The 17,818-nt window shown below is 50.1% G+C and overlaps 7 protein-coding genes across 7 annotated transcripts; 5 read left to right on the forward strand and 2 right to left on the reverse strand.

The window, feature by feature from the left end:
* Positions 1 to 126: 126 nt before the first annotated feature.
* Positions 127 to 855, forward strand: N7481_004207 (ubiquitin-like protein HUB1; the record flags this gene model as incomplete). Its single annotated transcript, XM_057263426.1, has 4 exons — positions 127 to 441; positions 504 to 537; positions 631 to 769; positions 834 to 855. 4 exons carry the CDS (start codon positions 127 to 129, stop codon positions 853 to 855), a joined length of 510 nt encoding a protein of 169 aa, XP_057125087.1.
* A 697-nt stretch (positions 856 to 1,552) lies between these two features.
* On the forward strand, positions 1,553 to 3,025 carry N7481_004208 (ribose phosphate diphosphokinase subunit PRS5; the record flags this gene model as incomplete). The annotated part of the gene is made up of 3 exons (XM_057263427.1): positions 1,553 to 2,479; positions 2,584 to 2,907; positions 2,969 to 3,025. The coding sequence occupies 3 exons, from the start codon at positions 1,553 to 1,555 to the stop codon at positions 3,023 to 3,025; spliced, it is 1,308 nt and encodes a 435-aa protein (XP_057125088.1).
* Positions 3,026 to 3,899: 874 nt separating this feature from the next.
* Positions 3,900 to 5,160, reverse strand: N7481_004209 (H(+)-transporting V0 sector ATPase subunit d; the record flags this gene model as incomplete). Its single annotated transcript, XM_057263428.1, has 4 exons — positions 3,900 to 3,983; positions 4,042 to 4,931; positions 4,990 to 5,078; positions 5,129 to 5,160. The coding sequence occupies 4 exons, from the start codon at positions 5,158 to 5,160 to the stop codon at positions 3,900 to 3,902; spliced, it is 1,095 nt and encodes a 364-aa protein (XP_057125089.1).
* Positions 5,161 to 5,439: 279 nt separating this feature from the next.
* nop58 (RNA-processing protein NOP58) lies at positions 5,440 to 7,328 on the forward strand (the record flags this gene model as incomplete). Its single annotated transcript, XM_057263429.1, has 3 exons — positions 5,440 to 5,561; positions 5,684 to 5,844; positions 5,902 to 7,328. The coding sequence occupies 3 exons, from the start codon at positions 5,440 to 5,442 to the stop codon at positions 7,326 to 7,328; spliced, it is 1,710 nt and encodes a 569-aa protein (XP_057125090.1).
* A 399-nt stretch (positions 7,329 to 7,727) lies between these two features.
* N7481_004211 (uncharacterized protein) lies at positions 7,728 to 8,605 on the forward strand (the record flags this gene model as incomplete). The annotated part of the gene is made up of 3 exons (XM_057263430.1): positions 7,728 to 7,733; positions 7,786 to 7,941; positions 8,090 to 8,605. The coding sequence occupies 3 exons, from the start codon at positions 7,728 to 7,730 to the stop codon at positions 8,603 to 8,605; spliced, it is 678 nt and encodes a 225-aa protein (XP_057125091.1).
* Positions 8,606 to 12,687: 4,082 nt separating this feature from the next.
* N7481_004212 (uncharacterized protein) lies at positions 12,688 to 13,891 on the forward strand (the record flags this gene model as incomplete). The annotated part of the gene is made up of 3 exons (XM_057263431.1): positions 12,688 to 12,763; positions 12,910 to 13,181; positions 13,211 to 13,891. The coding sequence occupies 3 exons, from the start codon at positions 12,688 to 12,690 to the stop codon at positions 13,889 to 13,891; spliced, it is 1,029 nt and encodes a 342-aa protein (XP_057125092.1).
* A 398-nt stretch (positions 13,892 to 14,289) lies between these two features.
* Positions 14,290 to 16,851, reverse strand: N7481_004213 (putative actin polymerization protein Bzz1; the record flags this gene model as incomplete). The annotated part of the gene is made up of 6 exons (XM_057263432.1): positions 14,290 to 14,684; positions 14,753 to 15,893; positions 15,961 to 16,041; positions 16,098 to 16,625; positions 16,715 to 16,741; positions 16,807 to 16,851. 6 exons carry the CDS (start codon positions 16,849 to 16,851, stop codon positions 14,290 to 14,292), a joined length of 2,217 nt encoding a protein of 738 aa, XP_057125093.1.
* Positions 16,852 to 17,818: the final 967 nt, after the last annotated feature.

Consider the following 17,818-nt stretch of genomic DNA (forward strand, 5'->3'; position numbering starts at 1 on the left):
GTGGGTTCCGTGTTCTTGACTACAGAGTACAGGCCCTCGTCACGTGTCTCCGATGTGCCTATCTTCGTTGGCATCGCTGCTGGGACAGTCAGACATCAACCTCACTCTTCTCCACACCGAAACTGGATGATGGGAGACCGATCACGCAGTAGGTCCCCTGACCGGCGAGATGATGGCGACCGAGGTCGACCGAAAAAGACCGGAGGATTTCGCTGGAAGGAGAAGCGGCGCGACGACGATGACCGCGGTGACGAGCGCAAACTAGATCGAGGCTACAGAGACCGAAACGATCGTCCTCGCTCACCGCGCAGAGAACGCGACGGCGACAAGAACAGAGATGGCGACCGTGACCGCGACCGACGACGCGACGACCGAGATGCACCACGGGAAGGCGGCGAGAAGAAGGAGAAGAAGGAAAAGAAGAAGAAGGACAAGAAGCCGGTTCTCCCCAATCCGGCGAGCCAATGATTGTGGTTCATGTGAATGATCGTCTGGGTACCAAGGCTGCAATCCCTTGTCTGGCATCAGATCCAATCAGTAAGTCCGGCTTGATGTTGCTTTCCGGACCTTGTTTCGGGAAACTGGCGATGGCCAGGAATATACCAAGACGACTCGCTAACGCTTTCTTAGAACTATTCAAGGCTTATGTAGCTGCCCGCATAGGTCGTGAGCCTCATGAAATTCTTCTCAAACGCCAGGGCGAGCGTCCCTTCAAGGACCAATTAACGTTAGAGGATTACGGAGTGAGCAACGGAGTACAACTTGACTTGTGAGCCTCAAAGCTATTTCAGACCCTTTTATCACGACCATCGGCAATGCTAATACCTGTCTAGGGAGGTCGGTACCGGAGAATGATGAGAGTCCATGTCGCGGGCCGGAAAACAGTGGTGGAACAATTCAATGTTTTCGAAAATCAAAAGGCCAAAGGAACCAAAAACCAGTTATTATCATGGACCAGGAGTATGGGAGCGGTTGACACTTTTTTTTCTTTTCCTTTTCGCTTGAATTATTTCATTTTAAATCGTCTTGTTGGCATTTTCTCTGCTCTTGCTCACATATTTGTATCTACCGACAAATGGAATTGCTTGTGTTCTTGTCTCAGGCAGTACATTCCGGGGATCTTCGTGCATTGCATTGCCGTTTTCTGCGGGGCGGTTGGCTTTGCCCTCGACGCTAGGCTGAAAACGGCAATTTGACACCTGAGGCTAGAAATCCGGCAGCCAACCCGAGTCCAAATCTTGTTCCACTCTCCAAAGAGGCTTTTTTTCGAATCGCGGGACTCACACGAGCTTCATCATTTTTCTTTTCAGATCCTGGTCTTCTCGACTTCGTCAAGTCTACTCACCCCGCAATGTGGTAATCGCTTCACTCTCCACTCCCACTCCTCACAGACTCCTCCTCTTTGTCCCTTTACCCCTCCGACATCGCTCCCCAGATTTTCCGTCCCGCCAAATTTCTCCAATCCTCCTCCACCTTCCTCTCCAAACGTTGACCGACCTCCCTCCAAACCGCCAATATTCCTGCCGACACCCCGTCAGGACCATCCAAAGCTATGGTTCGCAATCTTGTTGTCATCGGGGGAACTTCCCACCCGCAGCTGACCGAATCCATCTGCGGTGTGCTGGGAATCCCACCCGCGGAGGTTCTGCTATCCAAGTTCGCCGTGGGCGAGACCAGGGTTGAGATCCAGGAGTCCGTCCGTGAGAAAGACGTCTACATCATTCAATCCGGAGGTGGCAAGGTTAACGACCACTTGCTGGAGCTCCTCATTACCATCTCCGCCTGCAAGACGGCCTCTGCCCGTCGAGTCACCGCTGTCCTTCCTCTTTTCCCTTATTCTCGCCAAAGTGATATCCCCTACGATAAGGCCGGAGCCCCTCTCGTCAAGTCATCTGTGGTGAACCGGCCCAACAATGGTTACACTTTTGAAAGTACCCCTCCCACCCCGGGTCCGGGCAAGCCCGAGGGACTCGGTTTGATGAACGGCATCGACAATCTCCAGAAAAGCCTGGCCAAGGCCCAGATAGATGACAGCAATGCCAGCCCTGTAAAACGGCGCACTGGCAACGCACTGCCACGCAGTGAGACTACCGACTCGCTGAAGTCCACCACTACGAACGGAGCCGCGGAGGATACCGCGAGCACTGTATCTAGCACCAACGCTTCCAAGATCAATGCATTCCAGCCCCGTCCCGGTTACAAGCAGTGGGTTGCGCAGGCGGGCACTCTGGTCGCTGACCTGCTCACCTGTGCGGGCGCCGATCACATCATCACCATGGATCTGCACGACCCTCAGTACCAGGGTTTCTTTGACATCCCTGTCGACAACCTCTACGGCCGTCCTCTTCTGAAGAGCTATATCCAACGCACTATTCCCAATTACAAGCAGTCTGTTATTGTCAGCCCCGATGCTGGCGGTGCCAAGCGCGCGACTGCAATTGCTGATCAGATGGGCATTGAATTCGCCCTCATTCACAAGGTATGTTTCCATTTATATTTCTTCCTCTTCCTCCTCTCTCGATTACGTCCGAAAAAGTTCTGTATCATGACTAGCCTGACTGACCATTCATCTTTTCTTCACAGGAGCGTCGCCCCACAAAGATCACAGACCGTCAGAATGCCACCATGATGCTGGTCGGGGATGTCAAGGATCGCATAGCTATTCTGATTGATGATCTGGCGGACACCTCTAACACCATCACTCGCGCTGCCAAGCTTCTGAAGAAGGAGGGTGCCTCCCAGGTTTATGCCCTGGTGACCCACGGTATCCTGAGCGGCGACGCCATCGATCGCATCAATGCTAGTGCGCTGGACAAGGTTGTCGTGACCAACAGCGTGGACCAGGGCGATCACCTGCGCCGATGCCCGAAGCTTGAGGTCCTAGAGGTTGGCCACGTTTTCGGCGAGGTGAGTCACATGAGTTGAATTGCCTTTTCCTGGCGCCACATTTGCTGACCGCTTAAACTAGGCTATCCGTCGTGTTCACCACGGTGAGAGTATCAGTGTGCTGTTCCAATATGATTGATTTCCCCGCGACCGTGATGGGTGAATATATTTCATAAGAAATGAACGAAAAATATGACGCTGTGGGATTCGCTTTTCCAAGCTATCATTTCCAATGAATTTCCGAAGACTTTTTTTTTATCTTGGCGTTTCCGACATGAAGTCATTTTCTCATACTTCCCCCCCCCCAACCCCTCCAATATAGAACCACGGTCAAAGTAGACTTGGTGGCCTTGAGAACCCATGTATGTATTTTTTGTGATTCCATGCTGCTTTGAGACTTTGCTTGTTTCTGGATGTCATTTTCTGTTAACCTAGCTGCTGCTACTGCCGACCATCTGCACATATCGGCCTGAATCAAAACGAAAACTAAATCTTCCTACTCTTGACTTGTGCTTTTGCCCCTTCTATCCCTCCCGACCTCAGGAATTGATCGTATACTTAGTCTGAGTCATGTAAAACTACTCGTACTCGGCCTCGGGATCAAACGTGTGGGACGCGGGCTGGAACTGGGGAGGAGTCTATCCAGCGATAAAAAACCCTATTCGGCATTGTAGTACTAGTAGTACTACCTCGGATCCATTTACTGGTGATCTGGCGTCTATGGCTGGAAAACAAGAGAAAAATCCATCTGTTCGATGTGATTTGTTCTTCTATATCACAAAAATAACCCACGAAATTTCCCAACGCCTTAGAAATTAAGAAGTCAAGAATAGCCGAAAGCAGGTGTAGCCATTGTTCCGGCCGAGGGAGGTGGTGCGCTCACTTAGATACTCGGAAAGAAAACGAATTGGGTACTCGATACAACGAAATCAGCTGTTCGCCAAAGCGAATTTGCACAGCCAGAGTGGTAAATACAAAGAATAAGAAGAGATGCGAGGTCATGATGGCTGGGCTTAAAAGACGGAGATAAAGTTTCCAATTCTCTCCTTCTGGTTCTGAGCAATGCATTCCGAGATCCAAGTCACGTTCCGGATTTCCTGCCCGTTGTCAGTATCAAATACTACAAATCAGTGTTCGAAAGGAGACTGGTCTTACCTGCTCCTTCAGCTTCATCCACCCGTAAACCACCGCCGGGGTGAATTGACGAGTGAAGACCAACTTCGACATGTCCATCTCCTTTTGATAGAATAGATCTTCCAGACTCTTTCCATCAGCAGGGCCGCCACCCATGCCGCCCATACCGCTACCACCCTGGCTGAGGCCTACAGCGTCGAAGAACGCCTTGTAATCTGCGACGGCGCTGACTGCCAGAGCAACACCCTCAACATCCTCAGCACGGGAAAGCATTAGACTTCCCTCCGGGTAAAGTTTGCCGAATTCGGGGTACAGCTTCCTTCGCTCTTGCTTGGAGAGCTCAGTGCCGAAAGAGTTCAGGGTAATATTAATGGATCGGCGGTCGGCCTCGAACTGCAGAATCTCGGACATGACATCCTGCGTGGGACTACCGGCAAAGTCTGGGTGGGTGTTGACAAAGTTGAAGAAGTCCTCGAGATAGTTCTTGTACAGAGTGTTACGAACAATCTCAATATTGAGCTCGTCCAAGTCCTGATGGCTCAGGCTGCCCTTGAAGTATGGGGCGAGCGGGGTCTCGATCAGCACCGAGTTGTATAGTTCCTCAATGTTGGTTGCGACACATAGCACGGGTAGTGTTTCAAACCAACCCAGTGGGTGGCATCGCTCCAGGAGTTCTCGGGTGTCTCGTTCGTGCAAGGTGCCGGTAATCAGCAAGGCGATGTTATCGATCATATAACCATACGTCAGGTATTCCAGGAATTTGGCAGTTGAGCCGGTCGACTGCGCGATAAGGTAGCGGAACTCTGAGACCAGCTTGTCGGTCATCTTGCCGGCAAGCGCTGAGGTGGAGGGGTTCGGGGGGAGAGTGGCAAGGAAGTCGCCATAGGAAGGGCCCAGCTGGAGTTTTACATCTGCGAAAAGGCTTATTAGAATCTGATGAGTTGTTTCGAGGTACGAGAACTGGCCTACCGTCAATGGATTCGCATTGTGTCAAGTTGGAGTAGTTCTGGCCGGTCAGAAGGCTGTTCCGATACCCTCGGACAATACCCTCGACGTACCTAGGTCCGTTAGCATGGAATTAATCCACAAGAGAGACAAATCCACTTACCCGCCATTCACATTGAAGAAAAGGCCTTCCATGGTGTGTAGAATGGAAAGATGGTTTTGGGGGGAGGAACCAGCTGTAGCTCCCTCGATCGCTGTATGGCGGAGGTCATGACTAAGCCACAGCCACAGTGGCTTTCCGGGTCGCTTTTTCACTTTTCACTTTTTCTGCGCCAAAATTTCTAGATTCCTCCTCAACGGTTAAAGCGTCCACGGCCCACACCCTCTTTCCGTCTTTCTTTAGCCTTTCGACCTGGGCTTTTTTAATACACTAGCTGAATTTATTTTCGAGCTCCAAAGCCGTGGTTGCCCACCATGTCGCTGTTCATCTTGACCGAAACCAGCGCGGGTTACGCCCTGCTGAAGGCCAAGGACAAGAAGCTCTTCAAGCACGGTCTGCCTGAGGATGCCAACACCGCTGAGGGTGTCTCTAACCTGTATGTCGCATCCATGTTTCTTTTTTTTTTGCAATGGACGAAATCTTGGTGGGGAGGGGAAGATTTGCGGCCACGCGCAAATTTTTTGTCACGGGCGACAGCGACGCTAACATTACCTACAGGTTCAAGCTGAAGGGTTTCCAGAAGTTCGACAGCGCCGCTGCAGCTGTGGAGGAGGCTGCCTCCATCATCGAGGGCAAGGTTACCCCCCGCCTTGCCTCTCTCCTTGACAGTGTCAAGGATGAGAAGAAGGTTTCGCTGGCTGTTGCCGACCCCAAGCTCGGTATGTTCGAACCCATTGCATTCCCATCGACGTTTAACTAACAGTAAAATTTTACAGGTAATGCCATTGGCAAGCTTCCCGGTCTCTCCATTGAGTGTATCGCCGACTCTACTACCCACGATGCCTTCCGTGCCATTCGTGAGAACCTGACCTCCCTCATTCCCGGCCTGGCGCCCAGTGATATGTCTGCCATGGCCCTTGGTCTCTCGCACTCTCTCGCACGCCACAAGCTCAAGTTCTCTCCCGATAAGATTGATACCATGATTGTCCAGGCCATCGGCCTGCTGGATGATCTTGACAAGGAGCTCAACACCTATGCCATGCGTGTTAAGGAATGGTACGGCTGGCACTTCCCCGAGCTGGCTAAGATCCTGAACGACAACATTGCCTACGCTAGACTTGTCCTGAAGATGGGCATGCGCTCTAACTGGGAGACTGTGGATCTCTCCGAGATCCTCCCCGAGGAGATCGAGACTGCTGTCAAGCTCGCTGCTGACCGCTCCATGGGTACTGAGATCAGCCCCGAGGATCTGGAGAACATCCAGTCGCTCGCCACCCAAGTCGTTGAGTTCTACGAGTACCGCCAGCGTCTTGCCAGCTACCTGACCTCCCGCATGAACGCCATTGCTCCCAACCTGACTGCCCTCGTCGGTGACCTGGTCGGTGCCCGTCTCATTGCCCACGCTGGTAGCCTGACCAGTCTCTCCAAGAGCCCCGCCTCTACCATCCAGATTCTTGGTGCCGAGAAGGCCCTTTTCCGTGCTTTGAAGACCAAGCACGATACTCCCAAGTACGGTCTGATCTACCACGCTTCTCTGATCGGCCAGGCTACTGGTCGCAACAAGGGCAAGATGGCCCGTATTCTGGCTGCCAAGGCCTCCCTGGGTCTCCGCGTGGATGCCCTTGCCGAGTGGGGTGAGGAGGTCACCGAGGAGGAGAAGGCTGCTCTTGGTACCGAATCTCGCTTCAACCTCGAGCGCAAGCTGGCAGCTATGGAGGGCAAACCCCTCAAGCCCCGTGGCGTCACCATTGCCCCCACTGGTACTCCTGCGGCTCAGAAGTTCGACCTGAACGAGGCCCGCAAGTACAACCCTGATGCCGACGCTCTGGCTGAGGAGGAGCCTACCCCCGCCAAGAAGGACAAGAAGTCCAAGAAGGAGAAGAAGCTGGTGGAGGAGGTCGACTCCGATGAGGAGATGGCCGATGGCGATTCCGATGACTCGGACTCGTCATCCGAGGATGACTCCGAGCTGGAGAAGATGGCCAAGAAGGCTGGTCTTAGCGTCGCGCGCTATCAACGCAAGCTTGAGCGTGGCGAGATTTCCTTTGACGCCTCCGGAAACCCGTCATCGGTCAGCAAGAAGGATATGAAGAAGGCCAAGAAGGATTCTAAGAAGGCCGACAAGGAGGACGGCAAGAAGCGCAAGCGCTCCGACGAGGGTGATGACGAAAAGAAGAAGAAGAAGAAGAACAAGGGCGAGTAAAGGTTTGCTTTAAAAGTTTCGTACTATGTGATGGCTTCGCGAATCTGTATGATATCACTTTCTTTTTGTTTCGCGGCCTGCTCGCATTTTGGGGCATTTCAACGTTTTATTTTTGGCGCAGACGGTGCTCGATGGTACAAGGCAGTTCAGTTTAGCTGAATAATCTGTTTATATTTCAATTCGTTTCCCAGTAGCAGTGGTAGTATATTAGACCATGTATATTTGTACCTTGCACCTGCAGTCTTAAGGTTGATGCACATCTCTGCCAGTGTGAAAATAGTGTGAAAATAATACTAGGCAAGTGACCGCTTTTCAGACCGCCATATTTATCTGGCAGAGCGAGTAATTTTCCCTCCGCAGCTCATCTCCGCTACTCGATATTCGCCTACGAAGAGCACAATGAAGGTAAGTTGGCCTGTCTGAGATATAGAAAGCTTATGTTGACCAAAATACATAGATTCTCGACCCCCAAGCTGCTGTTCTCACCAATGTGGAGGTGTTGGCCTACCTATCGGCCAACCCACCCCGCCGCCCTCCAAACCCACCTCCAAATGCGCGACGAAACTGGGTTCCTAGCCCTGATCTACGAGACCATAATACTGTGGTGAAAGAGGTAAGACATCATTGCGTTTCGAGCTACGCAAATGCGTATATCTTCATTACCCGATCATGCCTCGCGAAAGGCACCGAACAATACCTCATCGCACCGTACCACTCGACGATTGCTTCCTAGATCGCCTAAACTGACAAAAGATTCCCAGATCCACAACTATATCGCCCGAATTTCTCCCCATGTCCTTCGATACCCTCGTTTCACAAACCGACCCTCATCCTCGCAATCACAGTCTCAAGCAGCCATGACAGGAACCCTGAGAACCAACGGTACCAGAGACTCCGAGCACGCTGTGGTCGCACCGCCTCATTCTGCAGATTCTACGCCCATGGACAATGCTATCCGTGACCTTATTGTCAAGCTGCGGCCTTACAAACTCACCAAAGCGGAGCTCGTGATGATTTTAAATTTAGGGCTTGGTGTTCCCAGTGGGGATACCGGAGCTGCAGCGGAAGATGGAATGGTTAATGGTGATGGTGCTATGGATGTCGATGAAGAACATGTGAACGGTGATGGCGAGGAACTGGAAGAAGGCGAGGACGAGGAGGATGGAAGTGCCATGGCACTTTTTGATACCGTGATCGAAGAGCGGGAGGGTCGAATGTCGGATGAGGATGTCTTGGCTATCCTCAAGATTGTGAGGGAGACACTGAAAGAGAATTAAGGCAGCCGGAGACTACGGAAAGGTGCTTTGGCTTGGTAGGTTGTATTTATGTTTTCTTATCTTGATATCCCGGGGCTAGTTTCCTCAATTTTCACTGCATGTTCATTTATACATTGTGTAGAACTTGTATTAGCCAGAGGGTAGGCATGCGTTGCTTTGTGTGCATTTAATATGTATTAAAACTTCATGAAGCGGTTTTTGGTAATTCCTGATCATTCGACCAGTCTTAACTTCCATCTCGTATCGAGCTCCATCCATATGTCGTTGCCATGTTCCAAGGAAGTTGGTGTTTTCCTGACAGGTTCTTCCAAGGTTTGCCATAGACGTCCAGCTTAAACTCCTCGCCCAATTGCCTGTCATAGATTCCTAGATGGAGCAATAGCCAGAGCGGCCACTGTTGGCGCATCAGTCTTCTCTTTAGACTAGTCACCGTGATTTAAATAATGTTTACAAACATAGAGTTCCGACAGCCGTTCTCCAGGGCTCCTATATCAGTTAGAGACTGCGGAGTGGGATGTAACACTCATATGATATTAAAGTGCCATCCTATATCTTTCAGTTCCTCTTCAGTACTATCATCACCCTCAATTATAACAGGCACCAAATCATGAATATCTTTAATAACAAGTTTCTAGCATATAGTATATACCTGTGCATAATCATTCCAACGTTGGTTAGAACTGTTCGTGAGGCATGGTATCAAGGATGATAATATGGCAAAAGCCCCGTGATAATTGAATTTCAAAATCAAATAATGCCATAGTGTACTCTGCTGCTGCTAGTAGCTACTATAGACTACTTCACCGACACCAAAAATTGAAGGCATGACCTACTAAATCCTTAGAATTCGTCTTGGCAGAACACGAGGACCTGTCCTTTTGCCAACCGGAAGGTAGAACAATACCCCTCCGACTGGCTTTGCTAGAAACCGTGTCACGAGTGTGAGTTTTATCCAGGATGTCTTCACTCTTTGGCAAAGATCTTCATACTAGTAGTATGGTGAAATGATAGCTTCAATCGCGTTTGTATGGACCCCAATAGGCGCTATAACCGCACGGGTATCTCTATGTCCTCAAAAATATTATGCACAAAAGGAATAGAGCCAGTGCGCTATAATGATTCGATTGAATATCCGGGCTTGAGCTTGTCAGAATCAATCTGTTATTCAGGGCTCAGAGTATGCCTCTGGCCTCGCCTACGCGGGATGGCAGGATCACCAACAAAAATGAAGAGATTTACTACTACAACAATGCAGAGGAATTAGGCAGCATTAGCGGTGTTGTACAGGTGGGCATGGCCGGAGACGGTTTGTGTATTACACCTAGTAGGCGTAGCCCAAATGGGTTGCGATGCATGACCTACACTTATTACCAGTGGATGTGGTGGAATGGATATACGACCTGAATACTTGAGGGGATATTCAATCGGAAAAGTATCCTATTATGCCTGAGAATTTACTCATGCAATTGTTTCATAGGCATCCAGTATGGGGAGGCATAAGAAGAATTACCTCCTAGAGCAGCTACTGGTACTCTCCCTCAATGTGCCAAAAATTTGCATACATTCCAGCATATACATCCCATGTGACAATGTTTTTATATGATTAATCTGTACTCACCAAAGAGCGCATTCCAGATTGCAAAGACTGTGGCTGAAAGAAGAAGGGTTGATGCAAATCATAAATGATCCAAGCTTTTTCGGACAATTGCTATTGGAAGATGCCAAGCGGGAATATCCAGGGCCATCCAACTGCCAGTCGGTGAACAGGCCCGGTAGTACAAAGGAAGATGAGCAATATTTTCTGCAAAACAGAACGAATCATGTCAGTATTGTGCCGACAGGGGCGGAGATAATGAAGCAGATAACGATTGTCGACTTTTTGAGGGAATGAGAAATATAAAAGGGTCGTTTGCCACGTCTGATTTTCATGCGATTCACGAATAAATCAAGGAAAGGGTTGACTCTGCATTGACAGTACAGCGACTCGAAGGCTATCGTTCTCGATCTTCAGACCATCAGGTGCTCTTCGCATCATCATCACATTCTGCTACAACTGCACATTTAGCCACTCCAGTGTCCTCGGTCGGAAGCTCCCACTAGGTATTGGAAACCGATAATGGACTGGCTGGATAGTTGCGTAAGTAAGTGTGAACCATCCCTGCCCGAAGCATTATACATATCCCAGTACTAATGAAATGCCACCGAGTAGCGACGAAGATGACAGAAGAAAAATGCCAGTATACCAGCAAAGTGAGAGCCACTGCCGTCGTCCCAATAGCGAATGGACTCGACGTAATATCCTTCAAATTGTCAAAAAGATTCCAAGGAAATATCAGCGAAAAATTCCACATTCCTGTCCTCCACACCTCGATCACACGCATGCCACGATCGTGACAACGCACATCACGGCAGTTGACTAGTCGCATCCGCTCGGGATTTCCTTAGCAGGGTACGGTGAGAACGATCTCATCTCGCTTGGAGGTGGATTGTCATGATTATTGGGGGTAACTGGTAAAGAAAAATGCCTCAGGTACCAGATGGATGTTGAAAATAGCGCATACCAGTGGGGAACAAAATCACCGCGACCCAGTGGGAGATCTGGCGGTACAGCGCACTTTGGGAGTAATTTAATGACTATGATTGGTGTGCATCGGAGCTTAGTTTCCCTTCCTTTTGCTTCAATTTTTTTTTGAGGATATCGGAAACCAGGGAAGGTTCCGAAACGGTTCATTTGGTTCCTGAAAGTGCGCATAGACATACATAAACAGATTGGAATTTTCTACCCCGAACCCCAGGCAAACAAGGCTGAAGTTTTAGTTTTGCGACAAAAGAATGACATAGTGCATGAGATTGGCTTGTGAAACAAGCCCTGGCCTCTCTAGGCTACGATGCTTGCCGAGAAAATCGGCTGCAATGCAACGCCACCTAGTTGAAAGCAACAGCACAGCCACCTCCATTTACAGTTTGCTCAACTTTGCCGGATGAGAGAGCCTGGGGCTTCTACCTTGGCCTTCAGCTGGGTGATATCATGGCCTCCGTGCACCAGCCCCATCGACAATTGAAGCAAAACAAAATAAAACGGGTGAGCGACGGACGTGCGGCCGGTATCAAATGACGGCTAGCTCAGCTTAGGGCTCCTCGGTGCAGTGAGGGCGCACCGAGCCGTATGAGGGATATTTGACACACAGGTCTATCACCAATTTGGCAGCCCGAGGGAGTATCAGAGGGGCCTCATCCCGTGGGAGCAATGTGTTAGGGGTCATTTTCCGGTCGTTTCATTTTCCTAGTCGGTAGTCGAACCTGGACTGGCAATATTCGAGCCGAGAGGTGAGAAAAAAATGCCTCATACTTCTACTCGTAGAGGGAAAGAGGTAGTAATCACAAATTTTCGTCCCATTCCTGATCACACATCCAGATCCCCCTCGGGGAGAACAGACTGGGTCCTAGGTAGAACTATTTCTTTATCCTCTTTCATAGAACTAGCCACTACACTTTTTTGACTTGTGAAACTGGACAGCCGTTGCTCCGTGCTTTTCTGAGGGACCCACGTTCTGCCGGTTAAAAGTACGACCAAATGTTAGCCACAATTTTTCGCTGGCCAAAGCTCCCATGGTACTAATAGTTAGTGACAAAAGGACGAAAAGATAAAAATTAATAAAATAAAATAATGGAAAAATGGAAAAACGGAAAAAAAGGGAAAAAAAGGGAAAAAAATGCCGCTAAAACAAGACAGAACCCTCCGAGTGCATGAGCTTGGTCCCACCTAGGCGATCCTGTGGCTGTGGACCCGAACGAGATTGATGGGACTTCCCTTTTGCCCTATAGGTCCTAGATCAATCAAACTGTACAGATCGGTGTCATGGTATGTCATAGCTCCCACCAGCTCCCACGACCCCTCAGTCCTACCTCGATTGAAAATAAAATAAAATAAAAAATCTCTCTTTCCCAAATCTAGAAACAATGAACCCAGTAAAGTCATTGGGTTGGGTGGACCTGGGTGATCAATGGGTGTACTACTAGTAGCTAAGGTATAAAAGCTCGGTGGCCCTTCCCACCATCAACTTCTTTCATCTCTTTGAGGGATGCTTATCGACGGTCAAAAGTGGGCTTGTGAAGCTTGCATACGGGGACACCGTGTGACCAGCTGCAAACATCATGGTATGTGAAACTTGGGAATATCTTCATGGAATGGCTCAGTGTTTTGATATTCCCCCATACCTCCATTTACCCTAACTATCAACTTGCTACTACAAGTGGTCGCAATCCCCAGCCACCCTCTAAAATCAATCTAACAACCCCCTCAGATCGACCGTTGATTCGCATCAAACGCAAGGGGCGACCATTCGCTACCTGCACCGTCTGTCATTCAACCCCGTGCACAGCACCAAGTGAGCACGCCCGCGCAAAGCGCGAAGCAGAGCTCAAAACTCCCTCAAAAGTAACGCAAACACAACATACCCAGCTCCCAACCCATGAAAGGGAGCTGGGAAGTCATGAGAATAACACACATCTTGACGCCCTCGGCCTGGGCATTCTGGGCAAGCAACGAGGACCATCGAGATGCGCGATCGGCAAGGTGCTGATTGCTTCTTTTTTTGGTTATAGAAAGCAGCGCACGGCAGACTCTATCCCCGCCACCACAACCCTCACGGTTTCCTCCCCATCGCGCCTCGACCGAGCGACAAAGACGCACAAGGCGCATCTTCGCAGTCGTCGACGCGTATCTCTCGCTCCGGCTCGACGAGTGCCTCTGCCTCCGAGTCACATACCCCCGTTTATCACGAGTCATCTTCGCGTCGTGGCTCAGCGTTGACGGCAGATTGGTCGGGATCAGAGGGGTCGGGGCCTGAATCGAGTCTTCGGACGCAGTCTACTACATTCCTGGCGCGGAATTTTTCCACGCCACAGGATAGCACTATACAATCGTTTGCTCGCTCAGCGCCAGAGGATTTCGCCTTGGACCCGCTACTAGTTGAGCATACTTTTGATCCCATGTATAGCCTTCTTCCCTCAACCATATCGGGGGCTCAAATGGCCCAAACTGTGCCGATGATAAGTCCTCTGGAGGGCAGCAATCCGTTTGATACCCCCTTGGATCCTTCGCTGACATTGAATGATTCCCTGGGTGGATATTTGGAAAGTATGGACATTGATGTGACAGAAGGATTGTCAGATGAGGTCTTTCATATCGAGGACTGGTCGCGGTATATGTGGTCGCCTGAGACCGGCTTTGAACATCTAGATACAGGATTCCCCCCTGCTACACTTCCACCTGTGACGCAATAACAATGACTGATGATTAAGATAAACTTCCGATCAGTATAGACACTGGCATTACTCGCTTACCTAGACCTCACGAGCTGTTGACTTGCGCATATGCTGAGGTTCGGTAATATAGTGCTGTGGGACGACACGAAAGGACCAAGAAGGGCCCCGGGGGTTTAGAAAGATCCTTTGAAAACAATGTACAACGAATTGAATTGCTTCGGCGTATTTCAATTCGCATATGTATCCATGATGCAAGACCAAACGCTCCGCTCCGTGCTGATGCAGGTCATACTGGAGGGCAAAAAAAGCAGCGCCAAACAAACTCGAGGGAAAAAAAAAGCACAATGACGTGAGCCGCACTCACCAACCCACCAACCTCCGCCCGTACTGTGCAATGAGACTATACAATTGCGAGCCTACACCTCCTGGATGTAGTTCGCTGGAACGCTCTTCGTAACTCCACCGCGCTCGACATCGGCCCACCCATCCCCACCGTTCCGAGTAACCAGGACAAAGCGATCGCCCTCAGCCATGGTCCACTCCATGTCACTCCGCGCTTCGTAGTCGTACAGAGCCTCCACATACTGTAGCTTCTTGGCACCTCTGCGGGGCGCAACCGCGGGCCCGACGCGTTTATTGGCGATGCTACCCGCCAGGGAGGCTGATGAATTAGAGTAGGTTGATCCGGGTCTTTCGGGAACTCCGGGGCTAGCCGATGGCACTGGGGAGGGGGTTGGGGCAGCTTCGACATAGGCAGATGGGACTAGTCCCTCTTGAGAGCCGGCTCGGACGCGTAGCCAGCCCGATCCATCTGAGTATGCGGTTAGATTATGAAAAGCGGGAGAAATACATATCGATTGAAGGCAGGGAATTACTTACCATCAGGCTCGACGATTGTCACATTGTCCCCGTCTTGGACAGTTACTTCGTCATCGCCAGTGGCCTGGTAGGCATAGAGCATCTTACCCTTTGGATCGCTTGACTTGGAAGGACTGGGGGCGCTGACAGGTGGCGCAGTATAAGCCGACGGAGGTGGAGCCAACACTCGATGCCTCTTCGCAGCCGCTGGTTTGTTCTCTGCAACTGGCTCAGGGGGTGCTTCCGCAGGACTCTCGGGGGTAGGCTGGGTCGCGACATTGGAGACCGATACTGATCGGGCTGTACTGGCAGCATAGCCTGAACTCAAGGAGGTCATAGTGTTTTGTCGCGTTAATGACGGAGCAGCTGCAGAAGTCGCAGGTGATTCCAAGTCGATGGTTGGAACAGCACCAGCTTGTTCTTGGCGCTCAGTCTTGAGTTTCTTCTTGTCCTCCTTGGTCTGTTCGCCAGGACACTCTGCCGGCACCTTCATTTGACACTTGCTGTGACAAGTGTACCCACAATCTCGACAGTCAAATCCCTTCGCAGAGAGGCCCCAGATGCGCTCTCCGCAAAGATCACAGTTGGTGGGAATTTTGAATGTTTGGGACCTAAAGTTGTGATTCTTGGCTCCCATGGACAAGTCGCCGGCCACAGATATGATAGTGGATGTTTCCACCTCAGCTGTCAGCCATTTACGCTCCACCTCATGCAAGGTTTCTTGCAGATAGAAAATAGATCGGACAATATCAACCTCATTGCGATTGTCTTTACCCTGTTGAATGTTTTCTCGAACTCTTTGGCCAGTCTCCACTTCACGTTTCTTCTTATCCGCCTCGACCCGCAGCTCACGAACTAATGATTTGCTCTTACCAAGCACATTTCGTAGAAATACCTTGGCAGCCTCATCGGTGATGATTGTCGCGTCGTCATGCCATACAGGGCTGGGCTCGAAAGTCGTATCGCCGGGTTCTTGGCTTTGACTGACATTGTGTTGGAGGAACATCATTGAGTCCAGGCGAGGATCGTTGCGAGGGATCTCGTTGAGAAGATTCGTAGTGTGATTCACACTATTTGTAAGATATGACTTTTCCAATTGACCAGCAAGAGTCCATAGCGCGTTCAACCGCTTGACTCGAGTTTGATTGAGATCTTGCAAGCCCTGGGTATAACCATGGTAAATATAGGCCTCCCTCATGACCACCATGGGTAGGGTTTGTTTGACTTACATTCAATACTTCGGGAACATATTCATGGAAGAACCGTTCCTTCAGCTTATTCGTGACGTTGATGCTAATTAGATACAGATTCTTATGTTCGTCAGTATTCAATGGGTGCCACAAGAGACCAAAAAATATGAACCCACCTTGTAATTGTTCATTTCCAATATTTGTTGTTGGTATGCGGTCTGCGCCTTGGCTTTACCATGGTCAAAGGCCGATTCCATTTTCTTACGTCGAGATTCGACCTCCTGACAAGATCCATCGTATTTGCCCTTTGCTTTCTTAAGCTCCCCATATGATGCATCTCGCTCCTTCTCAAGTTTCCCGTGGTAGTCGACATGACATTTGCGGATCTCTTCGTACTGAGTTGCCGCATGTTTGAGGGGTTCCGCTACCTGCGCAACCAAGTCGGTTGCGAACTTGTCTCGTTCGGTTGCATGGGCTTCAATGGCATTCAATTGATGTGTCCATGTCGTCAGGGAGGCGCTCTCGAGCGAGCCCGGGGTCAAGGTAGGGGTGTCGCCGACGCTCAGCGGGCTAATCTTCTTCGATTTGCGGTCGTAGTATTTCTTGCTCAGAGCGCTTAACTTGGCGGAGTATTCTTTTTCGATAGCACTGCGCTCGCGATAGAATTGTTGTATTTCTTCCAACCATGAGATGCCATTGGATACCTGTGTGACATGGTCGCATTAGCTCGGCCTACGCGCGATGACATGATACTCTCTCCCTTTGCGGGGAACCGGGGGGATGGATGACCTACCCAAGCGTTGACTGGTTTAAAGTTATCCTATGAAGTTCCAGAATGATTAGTCAAGTCCTACAGACTGTCCACGGGGACCCTGCAAGACTCACCTTTAGCTCTGTCCCAAACTGGGGAGCCACGTCTGCTGCCGCCATGGCCGATGTGATAGTGTTGAGGCCAAATCACGCATGAGCCGAGGGGAGGTGGAGTCCGGGATTCTGGGTCCGAGGACACGAATTGAGGAGGATGTATGTCCTGTACGGCAATAGGATTGTCGGTAATGAGGAGAAATTCGAAGCTCCACGAGTCACGCAGGCGCATCGACCAATTCGAATCAGATTGAAAGCGATGATCGCACCAGGGCGAGAGCGGGGCGTTAATGGATCGCTGACTAAGATCCCCTCGCTCCGCGGAGTCGAGCAATGGCCAACTTTGATACGAGTAAAAACAACAGGCCGAGGAGATCTATAATATGGTACCCCAGCATGCTTATACTTCTCAAGTTTAACTTTAGACGTGCCTCGCCGGTTTGTGATTTCTCTTGGATTTAACCTCCGTAAGATATGGGGTCCAAGTTGGTTTTACCCGGCCGATACTCCGATCTATTACTATGTACTCAGTACTGTACATGGCTATTGCTCACTGCATTATTATTGACCGCCTTCTGAATTCTGATGGCAGACTAGTATCTACCTAAGATGGGATAGATTGGCCAATCTATTCTATGTACCTGTGGTACAGTACTACATTAGTTAGATACTACACATAAATACTTGTAGTCCCTCTTCGAAAGGCGGAGACTAGGGCGGTCAGGTGTACTAGCAGAAAAGGGGGGCTCAAAGCGATACCATACCATACGGCACTCACAGTTCACCGCCTGCCTGGACAAGCATAGAGAAGCCTTGGCGGCATCATCGCCAAACAGTTTTGAGCTTTCACCTTTCACCTCTCACCTACACCTTTACTGCCTGTCAATCCACCCATTGGCACCCTGTGCTCATCTTTGCACTTTCTTCTGGTGCGGCGCATCTACTCTCCTTGATTCGTTTGAAGGCTCAACCACTGAATAGAGCCATAGAGCCGTGGGCTTGCTTCAGTAAATACCCCGCGATACCTTTCGAC

The sequence above is a fragment of the Penicillium waksmanii genome, assembly GCF_028829765.1.
Source record: "Penicillium waksmanii strain IBT 27052 chromosome Unknown utg000004l:1.0-5674109.0:1.0-5678898.0, whole genome shotgun sequence".
NCBI lineage: Eukaryota > Fungi > Ascomycota > Eurotiomycetes > Eurotiales > Aspergillaceae > Penicillium > Penicillium waksmanii.